Below are 27811 nucleotides of genomic sequence, written 5' to 3'. Positions count from 1 at the left end.
CAACTTGTTTGTCATATGATTTAAAGTCTCTGATAAAGTGAATTGTTCAACATCCTGGGATTACTTACTTTCAACAATGGAACTGCACAACATTAAAACAATATTGTGGAGTTCATGTAGGCTACTGTTTATGCAGGCTCCATTAAATTGTTTGTACCTTATTAGGATATAATTTGAATACTGTAACTCTCCACTAACAGGGTTCTGAGTGGTGTGAATATAATTTTAAGCACCAAGTTCCAACCCACAGGCTAGTTTAATTCAACCTGTTACTGACCAACTACACTGGACAAGTCCAAACTGTCTCACTGACACAACTGAAGAGCTGAGAGGTAAAGGATTGCTCTGCCATATTCTGTAATATGCAATAGGAGTGGGAGAATGATGTGGAGTGTTTCTTGAAAGATTAATTAAAAGCTATTCTAATTGTGATCGACTTCCTAAATTCCCAACCTTGATATTGGGGGACTATAACCCTGGTCTGTTGGTGTCATGTCAGCAAAGTTCACTGACTCACCATCTCTGATGCCCCCACAATGACAGTGGTTATGTCATTCACCCACGTGCTAACCTAACCTTTCCCCTAGTTTGAAAGTCGGCACTGCATTTTGGATAGACGCTTCCTTGACAAAGCACATTCAAACGTTCAGAAGCCTACCAAAATAATACAGGTACATCCATTTTTCATAATACTTTTTTAGATACTACATATTGTAATGTTGCCGGTAAATATAGCATGTGTTGTCACTGGAATGTCTGGTTGCGTAGTGAAAGTTAGGTAAAGGAGTTATGTTAGCTCGCTGTCTCCACATACATGGAGTCTCCATGTATGTGGAGACAGCGATACTAGCTAGCTCGCTACAAACACGGGCTTTTCGTTAATCATTCAATTAATGTCAGAAAGCGAGTGTCTAATGTCAACTATTTTGTCATTGGAGGCTATATTAAATAGTAATAGTAGCTAACAAGGTAGCTAGTAGTAGAAAGAGAGCTAGCCTGGGCAGATAGCTACAGTATACCTAGCCTAGCAGTTCAGACTTGCACAAGTACAAATGTAAAAAATATATAGTTTGTAAGGTTTGTCAAAGTAGGGAATAACAAAATAAGGCAATCTAATATATATAAGCCTTTTTTGTAAATCTGGCGCGAGCTGCTTCCGGGACGCTTGCCCATGTCTTGACCTTTCACCTAGATTCCAAAGCGGAAACATACAATGTAATTGTATCACAGATAGAACAGTAACGTTACTATAAAAAATATTTTATTGTATCGCACAATGTTGTGGTTTCCACTAGATAGCACAGCCACAACGTCAAAATGGTCTATATCGTAAAAAAATGCATGTTTTTTTTGTTGCTTTTTGCTTAATTTAAGATTAGGGTTAGCATTGTGTTTTAAGGTTAGGGTAATGTTTAAAATCACATTTAAGAAGATCAGTGGTAGAAATAGGCGGGGTTTAGGACTTTGTGGCTGTGGTAACTAGTGACGACCCAACGTTGTCACGCTTGTAATAACAAATGAAAGTAATTTTGGATACAAAAAGTTGCAAGGTCCTATTCTCCTCGTCAGTGTGGTAGCAAGGTGCATTTAGTATTATTACACCTTTTGCCTCAAACTAGCCTATTTAAATCAAACGATTTAAATTAATTCAATTTATGGTGAAATATGCCTAGGAAATACAATACATTAAAACAATAATTCAAAATAAATTCAAAATAAAAGTAAGAAAAAACAAGTAATACAGGCCTACATGTGTCCTGACCTGTACCCTTATTAACCTTTGGAATATTTATGTTGGCTTGGAACCCAGAATGTACTGTCCTGGTGTGTGTTGTGGCATAAAAATATCCACAAAGTCTTTAGTCTTCGGAACATCAGAAAAACCTAATGATGTGTCTTAGTTTCCTTGACTGTGACTGTGTTAAGGCCCACTGGCACTTGCATGGCTGTGTTTTTTCCTCTTGTTTTATTAGGCCATTTATAAGAAGAGGTGACGCAAGGTATAATAAACCAATGCAGCAATAATCACCTATTGACATTTTAAACCCTTATGTAACCATATTTATTTTTATTCCCCTTCCAGCTTTCCGACAACCCTTCTGCTCTGGAGACGCAGCTCATCCGGAGGTCCCGGTTCGAGGATGTGGACGACCACTATAGCACGATGCACCCTGCCGACCATGCTCAAGCGAAGCTCCGTCTTGGCCTGCCATGCCTTGACGGCTGGGGGTAGGCCTGGATGGGCAGCCGCCATCTCTCTATCTCCTTCTCTTCACCTGACCTGGAGGCAGCTCCGTGGGCACGGGACCCAGGCACCTGCCCCGCTCCCCTCCACCGCCCTGGGGGACAGCCCTGGGGTGAGGCAGGTCCGGGCCCTGGAGCAGGAAAGGCTGCTGGAGGTGGAGTGGGAGGACAGCGGGCAGAGCCTGTACCCGTACACATGGCTTAGGGACAACTGTCAATGCCCGCTGTGTACCCTGCAGTCGGCCCAGGCCCGCAGCCTGCTGCTCTCTCAGCTGGACATCCACACTGGGGTCGACCGGGTCCAGGTCACTGACAACAACAAGGTAAAATATCTTGGATGAACTTATCTTTCCCCAATTCTAAATGTAACCATAAGGAAGAAAATTTAGAACTGGCCATATATCAGTGCCAATCCTTCTTGGTCAAATAGCCCTTACACAGCCTGGAGGTGTATTGGGTCATTGTCCTGTTGAAAAACAAATGATAGTCCCACTAAGCTCAAACCAGATGGGATGGCATATCACTGCAGAATTCTGTGGTAGCCATGCTGGTTAAGTGTGCCTTGAATTCTAAATAAATCACCAACAGTGTCACCAGCAAAGCACCCCCACACCATCACACCTCCTCCTCCATGCTTCACGGTGGAAACGACACATGCAGAGATCATCCGTCCACCTACTCTGCGTCTCACAAAGACACGGCGGTTGTAACCAAAAACTCTACATTTTGGACTCCAGACCAAAGGACACATTACCTCCGGTCTAATGTCCATTGCTCGTGTTTCTTGGCCCAAGCAAGTCTCTTCTTATTATTGGTGTCCTTTAGTAGTGGTTTCTTTGCAGCAATTCAACCATGAAGGCCTGATTCATGCAGTCTCCTCTGAACAGTTGATGTTGAGATGTGTCTGTTACTTGAACTCTGTGAAGCATTTATTTGGGCTGCAATTTCTGAGGCTGGTAACTCTAATGAACTTATCCTCTGCAGCAGAGGTAATTCTGGGTCTTCCTTTCCTGTGGTGGTCCTCATGAGAGCCAGTTTCATCATAGCGCTTGATGAGTTTTGCGACTGCACTTGAAGAAACTTTCAAAGTTCTTGATATTTTCCGGATTGACTGAGCTTCATGTCTTAAAGTAATGATGGACTGTCGTTTCTCTTTGCTTATTTGAGCTGTTCTTGCCATAATATGGACTTGATCTTTTACCAAATAGGGCTATCTTCTGTATACCACCCCTACCTTGTCACAACACAACTGATTGGCTCAAACGCATTAAGAAGGAAATAAATTCCACAAATTAACTTTTAACAAGGCACACCTGTTAATTGAAATGCATTCCAGGTGACTACCTCATGAACCTGGTTGAGAGAATGACAAGAGTGTGCAAAGCTGTCATCAAGGCAAAGGGTGGTTACTTTGAAGAATCTCAAATATAAAATATATTTGTTTAACACTTTTTTGGGTACTACATGATCCCATGTGTGTTATTTCATAGTTTTGATGTCTTCACTATTATTCTACAATGTAGAAAATAGTAAAAATAAAGAAAAACCCTTGAATGAGTAGGTGTGTCCAAACTATGAACTGGTACCGTAGATATGCATCTGTTGGTGACCCGCGATCCAGAGCATCCCAAACATGTTCAATGGGTGACATGTCTGGTGAGTATGCAGGCCATGGAAGAACTGGGACATTTTCAGCTTCCAGGAATTGTGTACAGATCCTTGTGACATGGGGCTGTGTATTATCATGCTGAAACATGAGGTAATGGCAGCGGATGAATGGCACGACAATGGGCATCAGGATCTCGTCACCGTATCTCTGTGCATTCAAATAGATAAAGTGTTCGTTGTCCGTAGCTTATGCCTGCCCATACCATAACCCCACTGCCACCATGGGGCACTAGGTTCACAACGTTGACATCAGCAAACCGCTCACCCACACAGCGCCATACATCTGCGGTTGTTTGGCTGGTTGGACGTACTGCCAAATTCTGTAAAACGATGTTGGAGGTGGCTTATGATAGAGAAATTAACATTATATTCTCTGGCAACAGTTCTGGTGGACATTCCTGCAGTCAGCATGCCAATTGCACATTCCCTCAAAACATGAGAAATCTGTGGCATTGTGTTGTGTGACAAAACTGCACATTTTAGAGTGGCCTTTTTTTGTCCCCAGCACAAGCTGCACCTGTGTAATGATCATGCTGTTTAATCAGCTTCTTAATATGCCACACCTGTCAGGTGGATGGATTATCTTGGCAAAGGAGAAATGCTCACTAACAGGGATGTAAACTAATTTGTCCACAACATTTGAGAGAAATAAGATTTTTGTGCGTATGGAAAAATGTTGGGCGTATGGAAAATGTTGGGCTCTTTTTTATTTCAGCTCATGAAACGTGGGACCAACACTTTACATGTTGCATTTATATTTTTGTTCAGTGTAGATGGCAATATTGTTGCTAGTGTAAAGGCCATCACGCTGGTTGCTTAGCGAGTACCACTTTCTCCCGATTCGGCCCATACCTGGCGCGAACTCTGGACCTCTGCTCTGCTAGCACATGTGACCACCTTCCTGAAGCGTCTTATCAGTCGCCGCCACATGAAAAGCTAGCTATTCGCTGGCGCAAGTGGGGACACTTCAGGCTGAGGAGCAAGTTTCACACATCCCCATGTGCTACACTAGTGTGAGCTGCCTTTCTCACGCAAACCCTTAAACAACCTCTGTGGTTGTCCTCAGGTGTCCATAGTGTGGCCGGACCAGCACACCAGCGAGTTCGACCCAGAATGGCTGAGGAAACGGTGTTTCTCTCCTGCTGCCAGACAAGCCCTACAAGAGGAGCTCTTCCTAAACGGTAAGATTATTACGCTGAGGACTGCTATATGGCAATTTCACCACTATCGCTGAAAGTAAATATTCTGGAATAAATGAGGATAAATCCTTTATTATTGTGTTGAGCATGTGTCTCTGTTTACAGTACACACACACACACACACACACACAAAATGCCAATTCAGTCATGCTGACAGTGTCCATTTTCTATTTTTGGCTAGTCTAGTCTAACAGTAGCTGACTGCTACAGTGCTCTGAAGACCCATGAGATAAATGCTTTTCGTAGGAAGAATTTATCTGAAAACAATGAAGGGTCTGTGCCCTCATACAGGACTTAAACCAAGCATCCTGTTGTGAAAATTCCAATGTTACTTTTTGATTGACATTTTCTTTGTGCCATACATTTTCAGTTGTTTAAAAAAACATATGCTACAGGCCACAAGAAAACTTTAGAAAAACATTATTGATATTAATAAGCGTATTTACTGTATATCAGTATTTGCTTGTTACAAGTTTTCTAAATGGTCAGCTGGGAAGCTAAGGGTTGAGCACAGACTGTGTAACAAGAATAACATCCAAGAATACATTTCATGCACCACACGCCGTGTCGTAATTGTATCAAGGCTTAAAAGTCCTTAATTAAACTGTCTCCTCCCCTTCATCTACATTGATTGAAGTGGATTTAACAAGTGACATCAATAATGGATCATAGCTTCCACCTGGTCAGTCTACAGTATGTCATGGAAAGAGCAGTGTACAAGGCTGTAGTAAAAGTGAAATGAAAGCTGTAGCTGCATTTCAACTGAGGAGAGACTAGATGGTGTTTCCACACGTGGCCCTGAAGGACCCACAGGTTTGAGTGGCTGCTGCTTTGTCTCCACTCTAGAGTGACTAAAGGCAGTGTGTGTGGATTGCAAACTCCTCACCCCCTCCCTTCTCTCCTTTAGTACAGGTGTAAGAGGTCCCCCCCACACCCACGCACACACTTACACACATACACTTTGTCAGTGCAGGGTTTCTGTTCTTCAACTGTTGCTAGCTCAGCACCAGGAGTGCTCCTACTAGACAGTTTAGCTCATGTTCTGTCTGGCTCTGTGCGCTTTTTCTCTTTCTTTCTGTCTCTCTCTCACACACACACACACACACACACCAGCCCCCCTGTATCTGTGTTTAATTATATCCTCCTGAGGTCTGGTCAGAAATTCCTCCTGCCGGAAAACCCTGGAAAAGTTTTAATTTTTAGATGGATGGATAGTGAATAATGTTCACATCTGGAAGTTTTGTTACTCAAGTTTTTTTCACATCCCTACCTAGCTCCCTATAGGCCTCTCTCTCTCTCTCCCCCCTCTCTCTCACTCACTCACTCACTCACTCACTCACTCACTCACTCACTCACTCACTCACTCACCCACTCAACTCCACTCCACTCACAGACATGGGCCTAGTTTGGAATATCTGTACTTTTTCCTCTTTTCCTAAAAGACCGGGAAGATTGTGAAAGTGTAGCACACGCGGGAGATGCCGAGGTCAATATGATATGAGTTGTGGGGGTGTTACTGACGGAATCACAACTCACTTGTTTTTTGTCCTTTGGTGTTTGTAGGAATTAGGAGTTTCCCCCTAACCATTTACTTTTATTTCATGTATTTACACAGCATGGATGAGTGGAAGAATGGAGAGTATGTTGTAGGGGGGCATGTGTAGTCCGGAAGGCTGTGTTGACCATTAGATCAACCTCCGGGACCACATGCCCCCAATCATTTCTAATGATATGGTGTTCCCCAGACACTGCTGCTGCTGTCAAAGTGTGCAGCCTGTCAATCTCTAGCCCAGAGGATGTCGCTTTCACACATGTAGACCAGACTACATCGCTGAGGTATGCAGCGGCTGTATGTGAAATAGCTTAATAACTTGAGACCTTGGGCAAGGGGTGAAGTCTGTGTGCAGTCCTGTTTAACTCCCCTCCTCTGCCTCCACCATATGGAATACTGATTAAAGGGAACCTGAGTGGAAGTGGATGCTTAGAGACACTATTTTAAAGCCAAACTTCTGACCTCACTCAATCGGCTAGGCTTTAGGCCATAGTGTGAATAGTATACAAACAAACACAAAGACTTGTTTTTGCACAGGGAGATTGGAATCTACAAGCAGTGTTTGTCATTATATTCATCATTATATTTGTTAGTGTTTACACTTCCTGTTAATCTTACTGAGGGCCTTAGCAACCGCGAGTTGTTTTGCCTTCTTATTCCAAGGGCATTCTAGGAATTGTACTATAGTCATTTTCGGATTCCGAAACAATCTGTTTCAATCACCCCTCCAATTGAAATACCGGATAGTACTTGTTATATTGAAGTAGTTCCAACAGTAGTGTAGTTATTATTACCATTATTATTAGGCATTATCTATCTAGGCCTACATTATTAACATTATCAGTACACTTAGAAAAAAGGGTTCCAAAAGGGTTCTTCGGCTGTCCCCATAAAATAACCAGTTTTGGTTCCAGGGTGAACCCTTTTTGGTTCCACGTAGAAGCCTTTTGGGTGCCATGTAAAAACCTCTGGGGAAAGGGTCCTACATGTAACCCAAAAGGATTCGACCTGGAACCTAAAATTATTATTCAAAGGGTTCTCCTATGGGGACAGCCGAATTACCCTTTTAGGTTCTAGGAAGCACCTTTTTATTCTAAGGGTGTAGTAGTCATTATCTTCTGTATGTTTATCAAATGTTCCAACTCGCCTCCTCCTGTGAACAGTAATAAAGCCTGTAAACTGGTACTATCATGTCCTTCAGCTCTCTTTGAATGCTTGAGGAGGTTAAGGATTACCCTCGGTGAGTGACGTGGTGTTTTCTCGCTTTCTGGCTCGCATACTTTTAGCCTTTTACCTACCGTGAGGTGACGAAGCAGCGTTGGCTGGCTTACTCAAGAAGCCACAGTCTTTTCTCACACATCTTCCTCTGGACTCTTCTCCACCAACTGCTGCCAGTAAATGTGTCAATGTGTCAACACCTTTACTCACTGTCTGCTTGGTCACTACCATAGTGCCTACTGAGTCACTCTCTTCCCTGCAGATTTTGGATCAGCTCACCTTGCATCAGTTTAAAGCATCCCTTCATGAGATGAACAGGCCTAATCTGACTCTTGGACAGTTGTTAGTGGGATAATGAGATAGATCCTTAAGACTGTCCTTAAAAAAAACTCCTTGTTTGGCCACCAAGGAATTGAACATTCTGCTCTGGTGTAGAGATCCAAGATGGCATAGCAGTGCGGTCGTGTTTTCTGTAGTGTCCTCATGTAAATAGCCTGTATTTAGTTTGTTTTGTCTTTTTCGTATATATTTCTCAATCTCACTTTCCATTCTTTAACTAAATATACTCTCCTGCAACCCGCCTCACCCAATGTGGAGCGGATTCTATTATTTCTTCATACATTTTTATCCAGAACCTCTGGCTGAAACTAGCCAGCTAACTAGCTACTTGCTATTAGCCACCGTTAGCGGTCTTCACCATTGTCCGTGGCCGTGGCCTGCACTACCTACCAGCCAGCTCTAGTCTGGACAATTATCGGCCAGTCTGCACAGTCTGCACATCGCGCTATCGAGCCAGAGCATATAGGATTTTCTGCCGTAATCACTAAATCACTGGACCTTAACACTTGATCATCGCAACTAGCTGTTGTCGTTGTTGGCTAATCTCCACTAATCACCACTGTCCTGAAGCAAACCCCAGTTAGCCGTGAGCTAGCCTCGAGCCAGGCCCATCTCCCGGCTACCTACCTCTCTGTCACCTCTCTACCTCTCTGACGGGACCTCCTAGTGTTGACACGGAGCCCTGCCGATCCATCACGACTGGTCTGCCGACGTAATCGTCTGATGTGGTTTCAACAGGCTTCCCGTTGCGACGACCACGAAGATCCATCTGCTAGCCCCGGCCCGCTAGCACACGCAATCAACAGCCGTGCCTGTAGCGTAGCAGCCACTGAACTGCTCCCGGACTTACTTATTGCTGTTCACTGGACCTTATGATCACTCAGCTACACAGCTGATGCCTGCTGGACTGTTCCTTTATACGGTACCCCATCCTGTTGATCTGTTTAGCCTCAGCTCAAACTTTCGTCACCATTACCAGCTGTTGTCTTAGCTCTCTCGAATAACACCTGTGACTGCTTTATGCCTATCTCCCATGTCAATCTGCCTTGCCTGTTGCTGTTTCGGTTAGTTGTAACTGTACTTTTTCAATGTAGAGCCCCCAGTCCTTCTCAACCTGTCTCAGATAGATCCTTTGTCCCACCCCCCACACACGCGGAGACCGGCTCAATCGGTGCCTCCAGTGATGCTATCTCTTTCATCTTTACCCAACGCTTAGGTTTACCTCCACTGTACTCATATCTTTCCATATGCTTGTCTGTACATAATGCCCTGAATCTATTCTACAATGCCCGGAAATCGGCCCCTTCTCTGTACCCAACGCACTAGAAGACCAGTTCTTAAAGCCTTTAGCCGTATCCTTATTCTACTCCTCCTCTGTTCCTCTGGTGATGTAGAGGTTAACCCAGGCCCTGTATCCCCCAGTATCACTCCTGCTCCCCAGGCGCTATCATTTGTTGACTTCTGTAATCGCAAAAGCCTTGGTTTCTTGCATGTTAACATCAGAAGCCTCCTCCCTAAGTTTGAGTTATTAACTGCGTTAGCACACTCAGCCAACCCTGATGTTCTAGCAGTGTCTGAATCCTGGCTTAGGAAGGCCACCAAAGATTCTGACATTTCCATTCCCAACTACAACATTTTCCGTCTAGATAGAACTGCCAAAGGGGGCGGAGTTGCAATCTACTGTAGAGATAGCCTGCAGAGCTCTATCATACTATCCAGGTCTGTGCCCAAACATTTTGAGCTTCTACTTCTAAAAATCCACCTTTCCAGAAATAAGTCTCTCACTGTTGCTGCTTGCTACAGACCCCCCTCAGCCCCCAGCTGTGCCCTGAACACCATATGTAAATTGATTGCCCCCCATCTATCCTCAGAGTTCATATTGCTTGGTGACCTAAACTGGGATATGCTTAACACCCTGGCCGTCCTACAATCTAAACTAGATGCCCTCAATCTCACACAAATGATCAAGGAACCTACCAGGTACAACCCTAAATCCGTTAACATGGGCACCCTCATAGATATCATCCTGACTAATTTACCCTCTAAATACACCTCCGCTGTCTTCAACCAGGATCTCAGCGATCACTGCCTCATTGCCTGCGTCCGTAATGGGTCCGCGGTCAAACGACCACCCCTCATCACTGTCAAACGCTCCCTAAAACACTTCAGCAAGCAGGCCTTTCTAATTGACCTGGCCCGGGTATCCTGGATGGATATTGACCTCATTCCGTCAGTAGAGGATGCCTGGTTGTTCTTTAAAAGTGCTTTCCTCTCCATCTTAAATAAGCATGCCCCATTAAAAAAATTCAGAACTAAGAACAGATATAGCCCCTGGTTCACCCCAGACTTGACTGCCCTTGACCAGCACAAAAACATCCTGTGTCGTACGGCATTAGCATCGAACAGCCCCCGCGATATGCAACTTTTCAGGGAAGTCAGGAACCAATATACACAATCAGTTAGGAAAGCAAAGGCTAACTTTTTCAAACAGAAATTTGCATCCTGTAGCACTAACCCCAAAAAGTTTTATTTCACTGTAAAGTCCATGGAGAATAAGAGCACCTCCTCCCAGCTGCCCACTGCACTGAGGCTAGGAAACACTGTCACTACCGATAAATCTACGATAATCGAAAATTTCAACAAGCATTTTGCTACGGCTGGCCATGCTTTCCACCTGGCTACCCCTACCCCAGCCACCAGCTCTGCACCCCCCCACTTCTCCTTCACCCAAATTCAGATAGCTGATGTTCTGAAAGAGCTGCAAAATCTGGACCCCTACAAATCAGCTGGGCTAGACAATCTGGACCCTTTCTTTCTAAAATTAGCCGCCGAAATTGTCGTAACCCCTATCACCAGCCTGTTCAACCTCTCTTTCGTATCGTCTGAGATCCCTAGAGATTGGAAAGCTGCCGCGGTCATCCCCCTCTTCAAAGGGGGTGACATTCTAGATCCAAAGTGTTACAGACCTATATCCATCCTGCCCTGCCTTTCGAAAGTATTTGAAAGCCAAGTTAACAAACAGATCACCGACCATTTATAATCCCACCGTACCTTCTCCGCTATGCAATCTAGTTTCCGAGCTGGTCATGGGTGTACCTCAGCCACGCTCAAGGTCCTAAACAATATAATAACCGCGATCGATAAAAGACCGTACCGTGCAGCCGTCTTCATTGACCTGGCCAAGGCTTTTGACTCTGTCAATCACCGCATTCTTATTGGCAGACTAAATAGCCTTGGTTTCTCAAATGACTGCCTCGCCTGGTTCACCAACTACTTCTCAGATAGAGTTAAATGTGTCAAATCGGAAGGCCTGTTGTCTGGACCTCTGGCAGTCTCTATGGGGGTGCCACAGGGTTCAATTCTCGGGCCGACTCTATTCTCTGTGTATATCAATGATGTCGCTCTTGCTGCTGGTGACCCTCAGATCCACCTCTACGCAGACGACACCATTTTGTATACATCTGGCCTTTCATTGGACACTGTGTTAACAAACCTCCAAACAAGCTTCAATGCCATACAACACTCCTTCCGTGGCCTCCAACTGCTCTTAAACGGTAGTAAAACTAAATGCATGCTCTTCAATCGAACGCTGCTTGCACCCGCCTGCCCGACTAGAATCACTACTCTCGGCGGCTCTGACTTAGAATATGTGGACAACTACAAATACCTAGGTGTCTGGTTAGACTGTAAACTCTCCTTCTAGACTCACCTTAAGCATCTCCAATCCAAAGTTAAATCTAGAATCGGCTTCCTATTTCGCTACAAAGCCTCCTTTACTCATGCTGCTAAACATGCCCTCGTAAAACTGACTATCCTACCGATCCTTGACTTCGGCGATGTCATTTACAAAATAGCTTCCAACACTCTACTCAGCAAATTGGATGTAGTCTATCACAGTGCCATGCGTTTTGTCACCAAAGCCCCATATACTACCCACCATTGTGACCTGTACGCTCTCGTTGGCTGGCCCTCACTACATATTCTTCGCCAAACCCACTGGCTCCAGGTCATCTATAAATCCCTTCTAGGCAAATCCCCCCTTTTCTTAGCTCATTGGTCACCATAGCAACACCAACCCGTAGTATGCGTTCCAGCAGATATATCTCACTGGTCATCCCCAAAGCCAACACCTCCTTTGGTTGACATTCCTTCCAGTTCTCTGCTGCAAATGACTGGAACGAACTGCAAAAATCTCTGAAGCTGGAGACACTTATCTCCCTCACTATCTTTAAGCATCAGTTGTCAGAGCAGCTTACCGATCACTGCACCTGTACACAGCCCATCTGTAATTAGCCCACCCAACTACCTCATCCCCATATTGTTATTTACATTGTTATTTATTTTGCTCATTTGCACCCCAGTATCTCTATTTGCACATAATCTTCTGCACATCTATCACTCCAGTGTTAATACTAAATTATAATTGTAATTATTTTGCACTATGGCCTATTTATTGCCTTACCTCCATAACTTACTACATTTGCACACACTGTATATAGATTTTCTATTGTGTTATTGACTGTACGTTTTGTTTATTCCATATGTAACTCTGTGTTGTTGTTGCTTTTATCGCACTGCTTTGCTTTATCTTGGCCAGGTCGCAGTTGTAAATGAGAACTTGTTCTCAACTGGCTTACCTGGTTAAATAAAGGTGAAAATAAAATAAAATGTTTGTAAATGGTAATAAAATAGGATAGAATTGTTTATCACTTTTTAATTGATAACTAGCTTGGCTTAGAGATGAACACAAGTATTAATATTTTTTTAAATAGTTACTTAACGGCATATTGCATTCACTGGGTTCGCTGTCTAAAATACTCTCATCAGCTCAAATAGCAAACTGTGTGAATGTTATGATAATCTGCCTGACTTGGCCTCAGTTAGGCCTAATGGGACTTGATTGGTTCCTGCTCATCCATGCAGCAGCTAATGTCTTTCCTCTGACTTAGTGGGAGTCTGTGTCTTCCTTGACTCATCTGGTCTGAATTTAGACTCCCTCTGGACCTACGTGCTCTTGTGGCGATGTGTGAGAAGTCATCAATTAAAAAAAACAAGGCTCCTGAAAACATAGCTGTAGTGGTGCATCAATGGAAAAACACGCGTCTTTCCCCAAACTTCACCATTTCCATGTACGCACACACTGATTATCTATCAAGAAGATGAATCTCCCCCGCTGAGCACATGCACACACAGCCGGCACACACGCACGGACATACACAGACACACACACACACACTTGGATGCGTATGGCATGCTTCGGTGGATGTGTAACCAGGCCAGCACAGTACAGCTCATTTCAGCTTTACTGCTCAGTAGAGTGAAAAGGATATTAAAGATCTGAAAGGACTGAATAGGTGTAAGCAACATAGGAAAATTCCATCCAGCCCGTCTGAGGGCTAGGTCAAGCTATAACCAGAGGGGCAAGCTATTATTGCTGACTCCTATCCAAGTCTTCCAGATCTATAAAATGTACCATGGGGTAGAGGTAGGGATTAGGGGTCGGTTTGGAATTGGTCACCCGAGTCCTTGAGCGTTCCATTAAGAACACTGTACACACTGTCTTATTAAAGCTGAGAAGGCAGAGGTGGCTCTGTGGTGCAAGTTTCTCCATTAAACAGAGAAAGGTTTGTTGTATTGGACGGAGGGTTGGCAGCGTTCTCCAGAGAAGGACTAGCTGTGCCACGTCAGTTTGTTAAGACACAGGCTCTTTGTAAATAGGAGTACAACAGCTACAATGTGATACACCACAGGCGACGTGTGTGTGTGTCTGTAACTGTGTGTTTATGTGACTTCACTTCTCACATGATTGGATACAGGATTGTAGTTGTTTTGTGGAAACCTCCGTATTCATCTAGTTGTTAACATTCCACTGGCCGATAGAACACCCAATTCCATTCATAAAAAATTTCAGTACAGCTGCAAGCTTGTCCTGATAATTGTAGTGGGCACACTCACTGGCATCAGCCCCCTTTGCAATGAAAGCACTGATGAATGCCACCATGTTTGTGAAGGCCTTTACAACAAATACAATACGGCGCCTAATACCTCCAGTCGAAACAGAGGGGCGTCAGAAGAGCTGAACTCCACAATTGACCCTGTGAGGAAGTTGACCTAGTGGATTAAAATTGTGAAAGACCCTGCTGACACAGAGCAGCTTTTTGGAGAACTCCACGACTCAAGTAGAGTACTGGGAGTTTCCATCTCCAGAGGAGAGCAGACTGAGAGAGAGGGGGAGGGTGTGGTGGGGGGGAAGAGAGCAGGGGGGTGGGGGAGAGAGAGCGAGAGAGAGGGGGTGGGGGAGAGAGCAAGGTAAAGAGAGAGAGAGGGGGGTAGAGAGAGAGACTGCCGTCAGCTGCCTGCCAGCAACAGGAGCCGCAGCTTCAGGTTTCCTCGTCTGGAAAAGCCACAGCAGCAGACCAAGACCAACGGAAGGGAGGAAAGGGATTATGCACACACGAATACACTCACATACACGTGTGAGCATACACGCGCTTCCATCAAACAGACAGATAACGCGTACATACACAAGCATAATAGTGTCACATAAAAACTCCTGCGTTCTTCTACACATACATACTAGGACAGACACAGGCACTAGTTCTCTCAAACACACACAGCCTGTATCTCAGTTAACCCCAGCTGGAAACTATGTAGGAGTCAGGGAGACTAATCGCTGATTGGCTTGGTGGACCAACGCTACACGTTCCAGGAAATCAGAGCACCATCTGAACCCTCCCAGCCCGGGCCCACTGCCCAGCCAGCCGCTCTCTTACCCCATCTATCACCCACTAAAGGGTCTACCCAGGTTTAGCTGTCTCAGCTCGGACTCTCTCTATGCTCCTTTCCACTCCACTTTCTCTCATTCTCTCCTCTCTAATCGCTCTCTCCATTTGTCTCTCCCTTCCTCTCTCCTTATTCTCTCGCTCTTCATTTTTCTTGGCCCTCAAGGATTGAAATCGGTTTGTTGAGTCAATCAGGTGATAACCAGTGATGTTAGCCGAACATGACAAGTTTACCAGACAAGAAAATGTCAATTTACACGGGGGAAGGCAAGTTCAGCCAAAACACCTAATTCGATACGACATGCTCTGCTGTTATGGCTTACTCCATCATGTGTGATATCCAAAACCTCAGGGCTCTGTCCCTGAAGCACTGTTCTGCCTCTAGCCAAGAACTTTATGTCCCCCTTTGTGTGCGGATACATACCGGCTGGTCAAATGGTGTCTATGGGCTAGTCTGATTTCATGGGAGTACTTTATACTAGAATATTAGAAGGAACTAGCCTTTATTCTAGAAGTTCCTCATACTTCAACCTTCTCTTCGTCGGTGACCCTCAAGATCAGCCTGCCTTTAATAAAGATCTTATTTCCCTTAAGTCATAAGTCATCAGTATCATATTAAGGGTATCATTGTATCTCGATGACTCATGTTGCAGCTGAAAAGGGTCAGGATCATTCCCCAGAGTGAAAATCAAGCTGCAGCATCTTCCTGCATAAGCCCCTAGACACACAGAGACTCCGTGTGTTACCATAGATGTACTCACAGAGAAAAATCCATTGATTACGCCACACAAATAATTACGTCAACTGAGTTAATGCAAAGTCAAGCTTTCTGACATGGATTTTCTCTCCACTTAATCCTGATGAATTGCCACTGAAGAGGTTTGTTTGACCCCCTCAGTTTGTTTTTGATAATTCATTAGTACTAGCTTTGTACCTACACACACCCACACACACTAAATGTGCTTGGCAGCTGTGTCTGCAATGCAGGAGACACTGGAGAGAGCCTCTATGGAAAAAGGGCTGAAGCCAGCTGGATGCGAAGCAAAGCAGTGGAAAGCTTTTTCCACTGCTGTCAGTCGAAAAATGCAGACTCTTCTCACCCCTCTCTCTCCCTCCCCCTTCCTCCTCACAGAGTATTCCAACCATAGCGAGCTGGCCTCCCTCTTATCCCTTGGAGGAAACGTTTCATGGACACACTGACATATGATGTACAGACAGTACAGACTGTGTCCGGGAGCATTACACATATTGCTGTTAGAGTCCATTGTCCACTGACAGGCTGTGGTGTCTGTCCATGTGTCCAAACAAGCCAGGACATTCTATTCTGTCCCTGACCTGCATCCCAGGCAGTTCAATCACTGCACAGAGCAGAAACTGTCAGTTGTCAATATTGGTAGAAAATGGCCTGAAATGTGTATCTCTATAGTTAAGTCACACTCTCTATGCATTGCAAAATTCTGACGTTGCAAAATTCCGGAAATTTACCAGGTTTTTCAAAAATCCTGCTTCAAGGATTTTCAGTTGAAGGATTCCCTCCCAGCTTATTCCCTCCTGATTCTGGGGAACCTCCAACTGGAATTTCTGAAAAACCTGGGAACTTTGACAAACAATGATACGATACAGGACGGTATGATAGACTATACAGGATGATACAATACTTTAATGAAGTGCATCTATCTCCTTGGCTCTCTCAGAGCGTGTGTACTGGGACTCAGAGCTGCGGATCCCCACGGCCAGCTTCGAGGAGGTCCTTCACGACGACAAGGCCGCCCTGGCCTGGCTGCTGGCTCTACGCCGCGTGGGCATCGTCTACCTGAAGGGGGCGCCGGTGGAGCAGGGTCAGGTGGCCCGCCTCAGCCAGAGGATCGGATACCTCCGACTGACGTTCTATGGGTGAGAAACCATGCCCTCTGACTGTATTAGCGTCATACACTCTTAAGCCAAACCACAGTGATATAATTTCATATGAATCTATAAGCTCTGCATTTCCCACACAGCTTTATATTTCCACCGCAGTAGATTCACTAGGGTGCGTTTGTTGAACTTTGCCGTCATGTCCGATTTTCCTAAATATGATAATTATAGAAACCATTGCTACTCTCAACTATCCGCTCCTTTGTATACTGAGGATAACATGGACAGCCTGGTTAAACCAGACTGAATGCTACACTCACTATTATTGCCTGGATTAACCAGAAGTTTAATGGACATGCAACCGAATTGAGTTTTGGTAGGTAGGCCTCAGTCCATCTTAACTCGGACTGATCTAGTTCAGTAATGCTTGCACAGGGACAAAGACTGGGAGGCCATTCCAAAATGTATCCAGGGGACGTTAAGCCCGAGGTATTACCCGATACACTCAATCAAAGCTGAGGTTGGAACAACAAGCATCCCACAGCCAGCAGTTTAGCACAGGTCGGTGGAAGCTAACAGCTGCGAACCAAAGTAAGAGAAATGTCATTAAAGAAGCTGCAGTTTTTGTTTATTGTAAAAAATAAAACAAAAAGACAAAAAGAAGCTGCAGTATTTGTCTTCCACAATCAACAACCCAAGAGACAACAAAATACCAGGGCACATATTTGCATATATTTGAGCACAGAGACTCCATGCCAAGAGCAAAGAAGACACCTAGTATAATTGACATACTATTTCATCAGCATCCATTTAACAAACGCTATAAATGTAGGACGATGAGTAACTTTTTCCATGTCCTGTTGCTCTTGAACCTTTTTAATCTTTCCAAAGACAATGCCTTGGTCATTAGTGCTCAACACCTTTGTGATTACATAATTTGTCAATAATCATTAATAATGGACCTTTCTCAACTTTTCTCATTCCTTCCTCAGGCACACATGGCAGGTGCAGGACAAACCCCAGGCTAACAACGTGGCCTACACGTCTGGCAAACTCTCTCTCCACACTGACTATCCAGCACTGCACTACCCACCTGGAGTGAGTAGACAGGATCCACCGTCATCTTCATGAAATCTACATTAATCCTCTCCTTTCCCACTATCAGTCAGACACCTGAGTCACATCTGGATAAAACACTCTTGCACACACACACACACACACACATACAGTGAGGGGAAAAAAGTATTTGATCCCCTGCTGATTTTGTATGTTTGCCCACTGACAAAGACATGATCAGTCTATAATTTGAATTGTAGGTTTATTTGAACAGTGAGAGACAGAATAACAACAAAAAAATCCAGAAAAACGCATGTCAAAAATGTTACAAATTGATTTGCATGTTAATGAGGGAAATAAGTATTTGACCCCTCTGCAAAACATGACTTAGTACTTGGTGGCAAAACCCTTGTTGGCAATCACAGAGGTCAGACGTTTCTTGTAGTTGGCCACCAGGTTTGCACACATCTCAGGAGGGATTTTGTTCCACTCCTCTTTGCAGATCTTCTCCAAGTCATTAAGGTTTTGAGGCTGACGTTTGGCAACTCGAACCTTCAGCTCCCTCCACAGATTTTCTATGGGATTAATGTCTGGAGACTGGCTAGGCCACTCCAGGACCTTAATGTGCTTCTTCTTGAGCCACTCCTTTGTTGCCTTGGCCGTGTGTTTTCGGTCATTGTCATGCTGGAATACCCATCCACGACCCATTTTCAATGCCCTGGCTGAGGGAAGGAGGTTCTCACCCAAGATTTGACGGTACATGGCCCCGTCCATCATCCCTTTGATGCGGTGAAGTTGCCCTGTCCCCTTAGCAGAAAAACACCCCCAAAGCATAATGTTTCCACCTCCATGGTTGACGGTGGGGATGGTGTTCTTGGGGTCATAGGCAGCATTCCTCCTCCTCCAAACACAGCGAGTTGAGTTGAGTCCACAACACTTTCACCCAGTTCTTCTCTGAATCATTCAGATGTTCATTGGCAAACTTCAGACAGCCCTGTATATGTGCTTTCTTGAGCAGGGGGACCTTGCGGGCGCTGCAGGATTTCAGTCCTTCACGGCGTAGTGTGTTACCAATTTTTTTCTTGGTGACTATGGTCCCAGCTGCCTTGAGATCATTGACAAGATCCTCCTGTGTAGTTCTGGGCTGATTCCTCACCGTTCTCATGATCATTGCAACTCCACGAGGTGAGATCTTGCATGGAGCCCCAGGCCGAGGGAGATTGACAGTTATTTTGTGTTTCTTCCATTTGCAAATAATCGCACCAACTGTTGTCACCTTCTCACCAAGCTGCTTGGCGATGGTCTTGTAGCCCATTCCAGCCTTGTGTAGGTCTACAATCTTGTCCCTGACATCCTTGGAGAGCTCTTTGGTCTTGGCCATGGTGGAGAGTTTGGAATCTGATTGATTGATTGCTTCTGTGGACAGGTGTCTTTTATACAGGTAACAAACTGTGATTAGGAGCACTCCCTTTAAGAGTGTGCTCCTAATCTCAGCTCATTACCTGTATAAAAACCACCTGGGAGCCAGAAATCTTTCTGATTGAGAGGGGGTCAAATACTCATTTCCCTCATTAAAATGCAAATCAATTTATAACATTTTTGACATGCGTCTTTCTGGATTTTTTTGTTGTTATTCTGTCTCTCACTGTTCAAATAAACCTACCATTAAAATTATAGACTGATCATTTCTTTGTCAGTGGGCAAACGTACAAAATCAGCAGGGGATCAAATACTTTTTTCCCTCACTGTACATACACACATACAAACACTACCAGTCAAAGGTTTGGATACACCTACTCAAGGGTTTTTCTTTATTTTGACAGTTCTTTACATTGTAGAATAATAGTGAAGACATCAAAACTATGAAATAACACATATGGAATCATGTAGTAACCAAAAAAGTGTTAAACAAATGCATTTTATATTTGAGATTCTTCAAATAGCCACCCTTTGCCTTGATGACAGCTATGCACACTCTTGGCATTCTCTCAACCAGCTTCATGAGGTAGTCACATTTAACAGGTGTGCCTTCTTAAAAGTTAATTTGTGGAATTTCTTTCCTTCTGAAAGCGTTTGAGCCAATCAGTTGTGTTGTGACAAGGTATGGTGGGTAACAGAAGATAGCCCTATTTGGTAAAAGACCAAGTCCATTTTATGGCAAGAACAGCTCAAATAAGCAAAGAGAAACAACAGTCCATCATTACTTTAAGACATGAAGGTCAATACGGAACATTTCAAGAACTTTTAAAGTTTCTTCAAGTGCAGTCGCAAAAATCATCAAGCGCTATGATGAAACTGGCTCTCATGAGGACCGCCACAGGAATGGAAGACCCAGAGTTACCTCTGCTGCAGAGGATAAGTTCATTAGAGTTACCAGCCTCAGAAATTGCAGCCCAAATAAATGCTTCACATCAACTGTTCAGAGGGGACTGTGTGAATCAGGCCTTCATGGTCGATTGCTGCAAAGAAACCACTATAAAGGACACAAATAATAAGAAGAGACCTGCTTGGGCCAAGAAACACGAGCAATGGACATTAGACCGGTGGAAATTTGTCTGGATTGGAGATTTTTGGTTCCAACCGCTGTGTCTTTGTGAGACGCGGTGTGGGTGAACGGATGATCTCCGAATGTGTAGTTCCCACCCTAAAGCATGGAGGAGGAGGTGATATTGTGTGGGGGTGCTTTGCTGGTGACACTGTCTGTGATTTATTTAGAATTCAAGGCACTCTTAACCAGCATGGCTACCACAGCATTCTGCAGCGATATGCCATCCCATCTAGGGACTATCATTTGTTTTTCAACAGGACTATGACCCAACACACCTCCAGGCTGTGTAAGGGTTATTTGACCAAGAAGGAGAGTGATGGAGTGCTGCATCAGATAACCTGGCCTCCACAATCCCCCGACCTCAACCCAATTGAGATAGTTTGGGATGAGTCGAACGGCAGAGTGAAGGAAAAGCAGCCAACAAGTGCTCAGCATATGTGGGAACTCCTTCAAGACTGTTGGAAAAGCATTCCAGGTGAAGCTGGTTTGGAGAATGCCAAGAGTGTGCAAAGCTGTCATCAAGACAAAGGGTGGCTACTTTGAAGAATCTCAAATCTATTTGTTTAACACTTTTTTGGTTACTACATGATTCCATATGTGTTATTTAATAGTTTTGATGTCTTCACTATTATTCTACAATGTAGAAAATAGTAAAAATAAAGAAAAACCCTTGAATGAGTAGGTGTGTCCAAACTTTTGACTGGTACTGTATATACACTGCTCAAAAAAATAAAGGGAACACTTAAACAACACAATGTAACTCCAAGTCAATCACACTTCTGTGAAATCAAACTGTCCACTTAGGAAGCAACACTGATTGACAATATATTTCACATGCTGTTGTGCAAATGGAATAGACAACAGGTGGAAATGATAGGCAATTAGCAAGACACCCTCAATAAAGAAGTGGTTCTGCAAGTGGTGACCACAGACCACTTCTCAGTTCCTATGCTTCCTGGCTGATGTTTTGGTCACTTTTGAATGCTAGCGGTGCTTTCACTCTAGTGGTAGCATGAGACAGAGTCTACAACCCACACAAATGGCTCAGGTAGTGCAGCTCATCCAGGATGGCACATCAATGCGAGCTGTGGCAAGAAGGTTTGCTGTGTCTGTCAGCGTAGTGTCCAGAGCATGGAGGCGCTACCAGGAGACAGGCCAGTACATCAGGAGATGTGGAGGAGGCCGTAGGAGGGCAACAACCCAGCAGCAGGACCGCTACCTCCGCCTTTGTGCAAGGAGGAGCAGGAGGAGCACTGCCAGAGCCCTGCAAAATGACCTCCAGCAGGCCACAAATGTGCATGTGTCTGCTCAAACGGTCAGAAACAGACTCCATGAGGGTGGTATGAGGGCCCGACGTCCACAGGTGGGGGTTGTGCTTACAGCCCAACACCGTGCAGGACGTTTGGCATTTGCCAGAGAACACCAAGATTGGCAAATTCGCCACTGGCGCCCTGTGCTCTTCACAGATGAAAGCAGGTTCACACTGAGCACATGTGACAGACGTGACAGAGTCTGGAGACGCCGTGGAGAACGTTCTGCTGCCTGCAACATCCTCCAGCATGACCGGTTTGGCGGTGGGTCAGTCATGGTGTGGGGTGGCATTTCTTTGGGGGGCCGCACAGCCCTCCATGTGCTCGCCAGAGGTAGCCTGACTGCCATTAGGTACCGAGATGAGATCCTCAGACCCCTTGTGAGACCATATGCTGGTGCGTTTGGCCCTGTGTTCCTCCTAATGCAAGACAATGCTAGACCTCATGTGGCTGGAGTGTGTCAGCAGTTCCTGCAAGAGGAAGGCATTGATGCTATGGACTGGACGCCCGTTCCCCAGACCTGAATCCAATTGAGCACATCTGGGACATCATGTCTCGCTCCATCCACTAACGCCACGTTGCACCACAGACTGTCCAGGAGTTGGCGGATGCTTTAGTCCAGGTCTGGGAGGAGATCATCAGGAGCATGCCCAGGCGTTGTAGGGAGATCATACAGGCACGTGGAGGCCACACACACTACTGAGCCTCATTTTGACTTGTTTTAAGGACATTACATCAAAGTTGGATCAGCCTGTAGTGTGGTTTTCCACTTTAATTTTGAGGGTGACTCCAAATCCAGACCTCCATGGGTTGATAAATTTGATTTCCATTGATAATTTTTGTGTGATTTTGTTGTCAGCACATTCAACTATGTAAAGAAAAAAGTATTTAATAAGATTATTTCATTCATTCAGATCTAGGATGTGTTGTTTAAGTGTTCCCTTTATTTCTTTGAGCAGTGTATATAAGCAGTTTACTGCACAAAGTCCCCACCCCCTACGTATTGTAAGACGTATGTATCCTGTATGGGATGGCTGTTAGCAACAGTACTAATATCCTGTATGGCTGTTTGCAGGTGCAGTTCCTGCATTGCCTGTGCCAGGCTGGCGAGGGCGGGGAGAGTGAAGCGGTGGATGGCTTCCACATGGCAGATCAACTGAGGAGAGAAGACCCCGAGGCCTTCAGGACCCTCACCTCCCTGCGGGTGGACTTCACAGACACAGGGTCCGACTACTGCGACTTCATAGTGCAGTCCAAGAACCACATCATAGAGTGAGTGAGTGCCGCACCATTAAAATACATAAGACATGGATGCATTGGTCTGTTTTTCGCACACATAAGAGCCATCACTCAGCTTACATATTAATATGACCTGACAGGAGGTCAGTCTAGAACTGCTCCAGGTAGCACATGGACCAAAATACACACACACACACACACACACGGACACTCACTCACTCACACTTACATTCTCAGGATGATCTTAAAGCTACATGGATGTGATTTAGGAGCTTGATGGATATGTGTCGCCATCTGCTGCTCAGAATGTAAACCGCAGTATCAATGTATAATACACAACCTGCAACCAATGTTCCCTCTAAGCTGTGTGCAGGCGCGCAGATCCCATCGGACTGCTGCGCACAATAAATATCAGCCCGCGCAGAGAAGCACGAGATTGAACTTCACACAACTTTCTAGAGTTTTCCCCTTTAGTTAACACTATCAACGTTTCGCTCTACTGTGGGAATTGTGCTCAAATCAATGCAATATTAGCCACTTTCAATGTAACATACAGAAACAAAACAAACTATGCAAGACTTTAGTATGCAAAACTAACTGTACAAGAGGATTTTCTTGTAGGAAGAGCGCATTGGTGTAGGATTCAATTGCGTTGACAGGCACGACTCAGGACAATACTCTACACCAGGGTTCTTCAATTCCGGTCCTGGAGGGCCGAAACACCTCTGTTTTTCATCCTCTCCTTCTAATCAGGGGCTAATTCAGACCTGGAACACCAGGTGAGTGCAATTAACTACCAGGTAGAAATAAAAAACAGAAGTGTTTCGGCCCTCCAGGACCGGAATTGAAGAACCCTGCTCTACACAGACCGGTGCGCCATGAACAATCAGAGCTGCAGTAGGCCTATATGCAAATAGCCATTGCCATATATGGATCTGTGCCATTCACTTTGAACTGGACTGTGTTTACAGCGTGAGCGGTCGTGAGTAGATGCGCTTGTTTTGAGATCAAAGCGAGAGCTGCATGTAGCCACCTGTGCACATTTGTTCATACTCTTTGCTAGTTAGTGAGTTATTAGCCCAGTTATAGCAATTTTTTGGTCAACAGTGCTTCCTACAAGAGCACAAAATGTGTGCATTTCTAGCCATCTTTGAAAAGCTAGTCAGGTAAAGAGCAATTTTTTTATGTCTTAAAGGGGCAGTGTTGTATTTTGAGACGGTCTTGAATAAGCTAAGTAGCCAATAGGCAGAGGGTAACATAATTTGTCTGGTACTCTGTAATAATGGTATGGGAATAATAATGCATTTATTTGGTGGTTTCTTGCATCAAACCACACAACATTTTCAATCACCTCCTTGTCTGAAGGACAAGTGGATAAACAGGTTAATGTCAAGCTCTGCATGTTTTTTTCAAAAGTCTCATGGAATGTAGACCTACTTTGTACACCACACATTTGCTGCTACTGTAGGCTGAATGATAGAACAGCTATTTCCATGTTAAAATGTTATGGGATGCATTTTTCTCCATGGTTTTGATGGTAGGCCACTCTAGTAGGCCTACATTATGATCAAGTAGCCTACTTGGCCATTGTTAAAACTGTAACTTAAAGCGGGAACAGCCTCAGTGTTCACAGTAAACACGTCCCGGAAGTTGCACAGAATGTTGCTCAGTGAAATTTGGTCAGTGCCCAAAAAATGTTGATGGAACATTGCCTGCAACTGATGGTTGAGAAGATTATTTTAAGTGAGCAAGCAAGGTCACTGTGGGAATTTCTATTTACTGATCTTATACGATTGTACCAGATATGAGCATCGGACACTTGACAACTGCTGAGTCTTATTATGCAACAAGACCTAGATGTCCATCATGCAGTCATTTTCATAGTTTCTAAAGGTTGACACACACACACTCACTAACAGTGGCACCCCTCCTCTCTCTGTGCAGTGTTGACAGTGATGGGCGGGTGGTCCGGATCAACTACAACAATGCCACCAGGGACTCTGTGCTGGACCTCCCCCTGCACCAGGTCCAGGCCTTCTACAGCTCCCTCAAGGCCTATGTCCAGCTGATGACGCGACCAGAAAACGTGCTCACCTACAAGATGGAGCCTGGTTAGTGTGTGTGCGTGAGTGTGCCCCTTCAAGATTAGCAGTTAAAGTGACGCTTCCCTGGATAAAAGTTGGCAATATGAGTAGGATTGCATTGTAAAATATTGCATTCATTGTAGTTCCAAATGTTGTAGAGGTGGTAGACTTACCTACCGTCTATGACTATTGGTTATCTTTTATGTGTCAAACTGTAGTAGCACGAGAGGTAGCCTATACGTTTGAACTTTCATCTTGAAATATCTGTATAACATGGGTGAGTACTGAGTCGGCATATCCCTCCACCACCTCCTGCAGGCGACCTGGTTACCTTTGACAACTGGCGCCTGCTCCATGGGCGGAAGAGCTATCTGAGCCACCCAGACCGGGTGAGACACCTGGAGGGAGCCTACCTGGACTGGGACGAAGTCATGTCTCGCCTGCGGATACTCTGCAAGTCTGTCAATGGAGAGAGCTAGGCCCGCCAAGCCCCCAGATCGAAGCCTCCTCCAACTATATAGAACAGCATCTATCAATAGCAGGGCTTCTCCAACCCTGTTCCTGGAGGTTTTCACTCCAACCCTAATCTAGTGCACCTGATTCTAATAATTAGTTTAGTTACAACTGGGGTTGGAGTGAAAACCTACAGGAGGGTATCTCTCCAGGAACAGGGTTGGAGAGTCCTGATCTACAGAATTTCGGAGCGGGGAAAAGAGGCAGAGGCTAATTGTCTAGTGGGCTACAGCTACCCCTGTGTGGGTCAAGATGGCTGCCGGTCTTTTGAACAGAGTGACAAGTGGGCAAAGTGCAAGAAGATGTGGGAAAATTTGATGGAAAAGGGTTGAGCACTTCCCTAAATGATAAACACCCCTTCATAAGTGCTAACAGAGGCATATAAACTGTATATGAGAAGCATAACCTATGAAGAATCTGTCATTTACTGTATGAAGCAGGTAGACTATAGTGCCTTTGTTCCTAGGGTTGTGTAAGCGAAAATATTGAGCTATCTTTCGCTTTGCTCGAATCTATTTTTCTATTAGCCTGTGTTCTACTGGTCAAAATTTGGTAGCACTTTACTACATCTACTTCTCAATGTCTTAAGGGTGTCACATCAACAAGAGGTGATGAAGTTTGTGACATATTTTCTACCTCTGTCATATTGAATCCAGTAGTATAGTTCAGTTTCAGCCATCTAGTGTATAGCACTAGTATCGGCCCCCCCAAATCAAAACTTTTTTAATAACTCTCATTACAATAACTCTCCATATGTAAAATGTATGCACATGCAAGTTTGGATAAAAGCATCTGCTAAGGGATTAATTGAAATTTACATAATGGTTACCTGGGGGTAATTGGGGGAGGGTCATGCTTTTTCAATTTCAGTCAAGGAGAGGGTTTAGTATATATATATTTTTAATCTAGTCCAGGGGAGGGTCATGTAATTTGTCAGTTGATGACATTTCAATATTTATCAATGTTAGTTGCTTATTAGGCTATATATCGATGTGTGCCCGATGCCACCCCTCATCTCTGATTCTCCGCTGGGTGCGCAAATAGACTATTTAGTGTGGTCTCAATCAATTGATCCATAGCCTATAGGCTACGAAGTGCATGCTCGGAAAAGCACAGAGCAAAGTTATATTTCTAAGATAGCTGCTGATGGTGTAAAAACATCTAGGCTGCATTACACATTGCAATGGATATTCCAACCCTGAGCCCCGGCCTGCTCTGCTCTTGCGGATCAAAAACGTTTTTGTGTGCTGCCTAACCAATGGCTGTGCTGTGTAGGCCTACAGTGGCAGTTCAGGAGGAGAGTCAAAGGCTTCTACAATTTTATTTATTTATTAAGCCTAGTCCAAAAAATATTGCGCATGGACTAGCCTATGATCTGTTCAGTTTGAGAAGGAGAGCGCGACGACGATGAGAAGGACCTGAGGTAAACTTTGATAGCTTGCTACTGATATAATTGATTTTATTAAAAACAATATGTTTCTTGCCCATTTATGTATTTATCAGAGTTATTGACCTCACAAGAAGCCAGATTCGAGTAACTTGCATTGTGTTGCTGAAACTTGAAGCAGCAGTCCGCGGCACAATCAATCGGAAATGGACAGCTCATGGTGCTGAAAGTAGGCATTATTCATTTCAAGTCTTCATTTGAATGAGACTTTGCTAACAACAAGAGGGCTTTGTGTTGGAACCTATTTCTTCCTATTTAAGAAATAAGAGGTAGGCCTACCTGTTTGTCAGATGAAATTAGGCTATAGAATGCTATATCCATAGACTTGTCGCTCATTTCCTCCACCCGCTCTTTAAATAGCCTACCTCCATGTCAATGAAGGGCTGTTAAGTTAAAACCAAGACTTGAATTGAGGGGGTATGAAAGGGGATGCCTAGATTCCTAATGACGTCTCAGATTTAATTATTTGCAAACAGGGACAGTTTCGTTGCAAACAAGACACTGGTTTGGCATTGGAGAAATATAAGATGAACACATAGGCAAACTCTGTCGATGTTTAGAATGTAATTTTGGTAATTTGTGTTGTATTCAAAAATATTAATATGTGAAATGACGTAGAATTTAATGACATTTTTATAAAAGGCTTTTTTGGGGGGGGACCTGCAAATACGATGATAGATTAATGCAATGCTTTAACAATAAAGGAGATATTTCCACCCCTAGGCTACTCTTGTCCATGGTGGTCTGCAAACCTACAA

The 27811-nt window shown here is 44.4% G+C and overlaps 1 protein-coding gene across 1 annotated transcript; it reads left to right on the top strand.

The window, feature by feature from the left end:
- The first annotated feature begins 583 nt into the window (after positions 1-583).
- On the top strand, positions 584-26648 carry LOC121573297 (gamma-butyrobetaine dioxygenase). Its single transcript, XM_041885161.2, has 8 exons — positions 584-671; positions 2084-2567; positions 4979-5093; positions 16697-16895; positions 17849-17954; positions 22846-23042; positions 24954-25120; positions 25412-26648. The coding sequence occupies exons 2-8, from the start codon at positions 2142-2144 to the stop codon at positions 25570-25572; spliced, it is 1371 nt and encodes a 456-aa protein (XP_041741095.1). The 5' UTR covers positions 584-671; positions 2084-2141; the 3' UTR covers positions 25573-26648.
- The last annotated feature ends 1163 nt before the right edge of the window (positions 26649-27811 follow it).

Source organism: Coregonus clupeaformis, chromosome 15, assembly GCF_020615455.1.
Source record: "Coregonus clupeaformis isolate EN_2021a chromosome 15, ASM2061545v1, whole genome shotgun sequence".
NCBI classification, from domain to species: domain Eukaryota; kingdom Metazoa; phylum Chordata; class Actinopteri; order Salmoniformes; family Salmonidae; genus Coregonus; species Coregonus clupeaformis.
This window is presented reverse-complemented; position numbering and strand designations above follow the sequence as displayed.

Bases quoted from the DNA above. Each gene is read 5' to 3' on its own strand.
- LOC121573297 (XM_041885161.2), top strand. From the start codon at position 2,142: ATGTGGACGACCACTATAGCACGATGCACCCTGCCGACCATGCTCAAG. The intron at 5,094-16,696 runs GTAAGATTATTA...TGGCTCTCTCAG, and splicing joins AGAGGAGCTCTTCCTAAACG to AGCGTGTGTACTGGGACTCA. The intron at 23,043-24,953 runs GTGAGTGAGTGC...CTCTCTGTGCAG, and splicing joins TCCAAGAACCACATCATAGA to TGTTGACAGTGATGGGCGGG.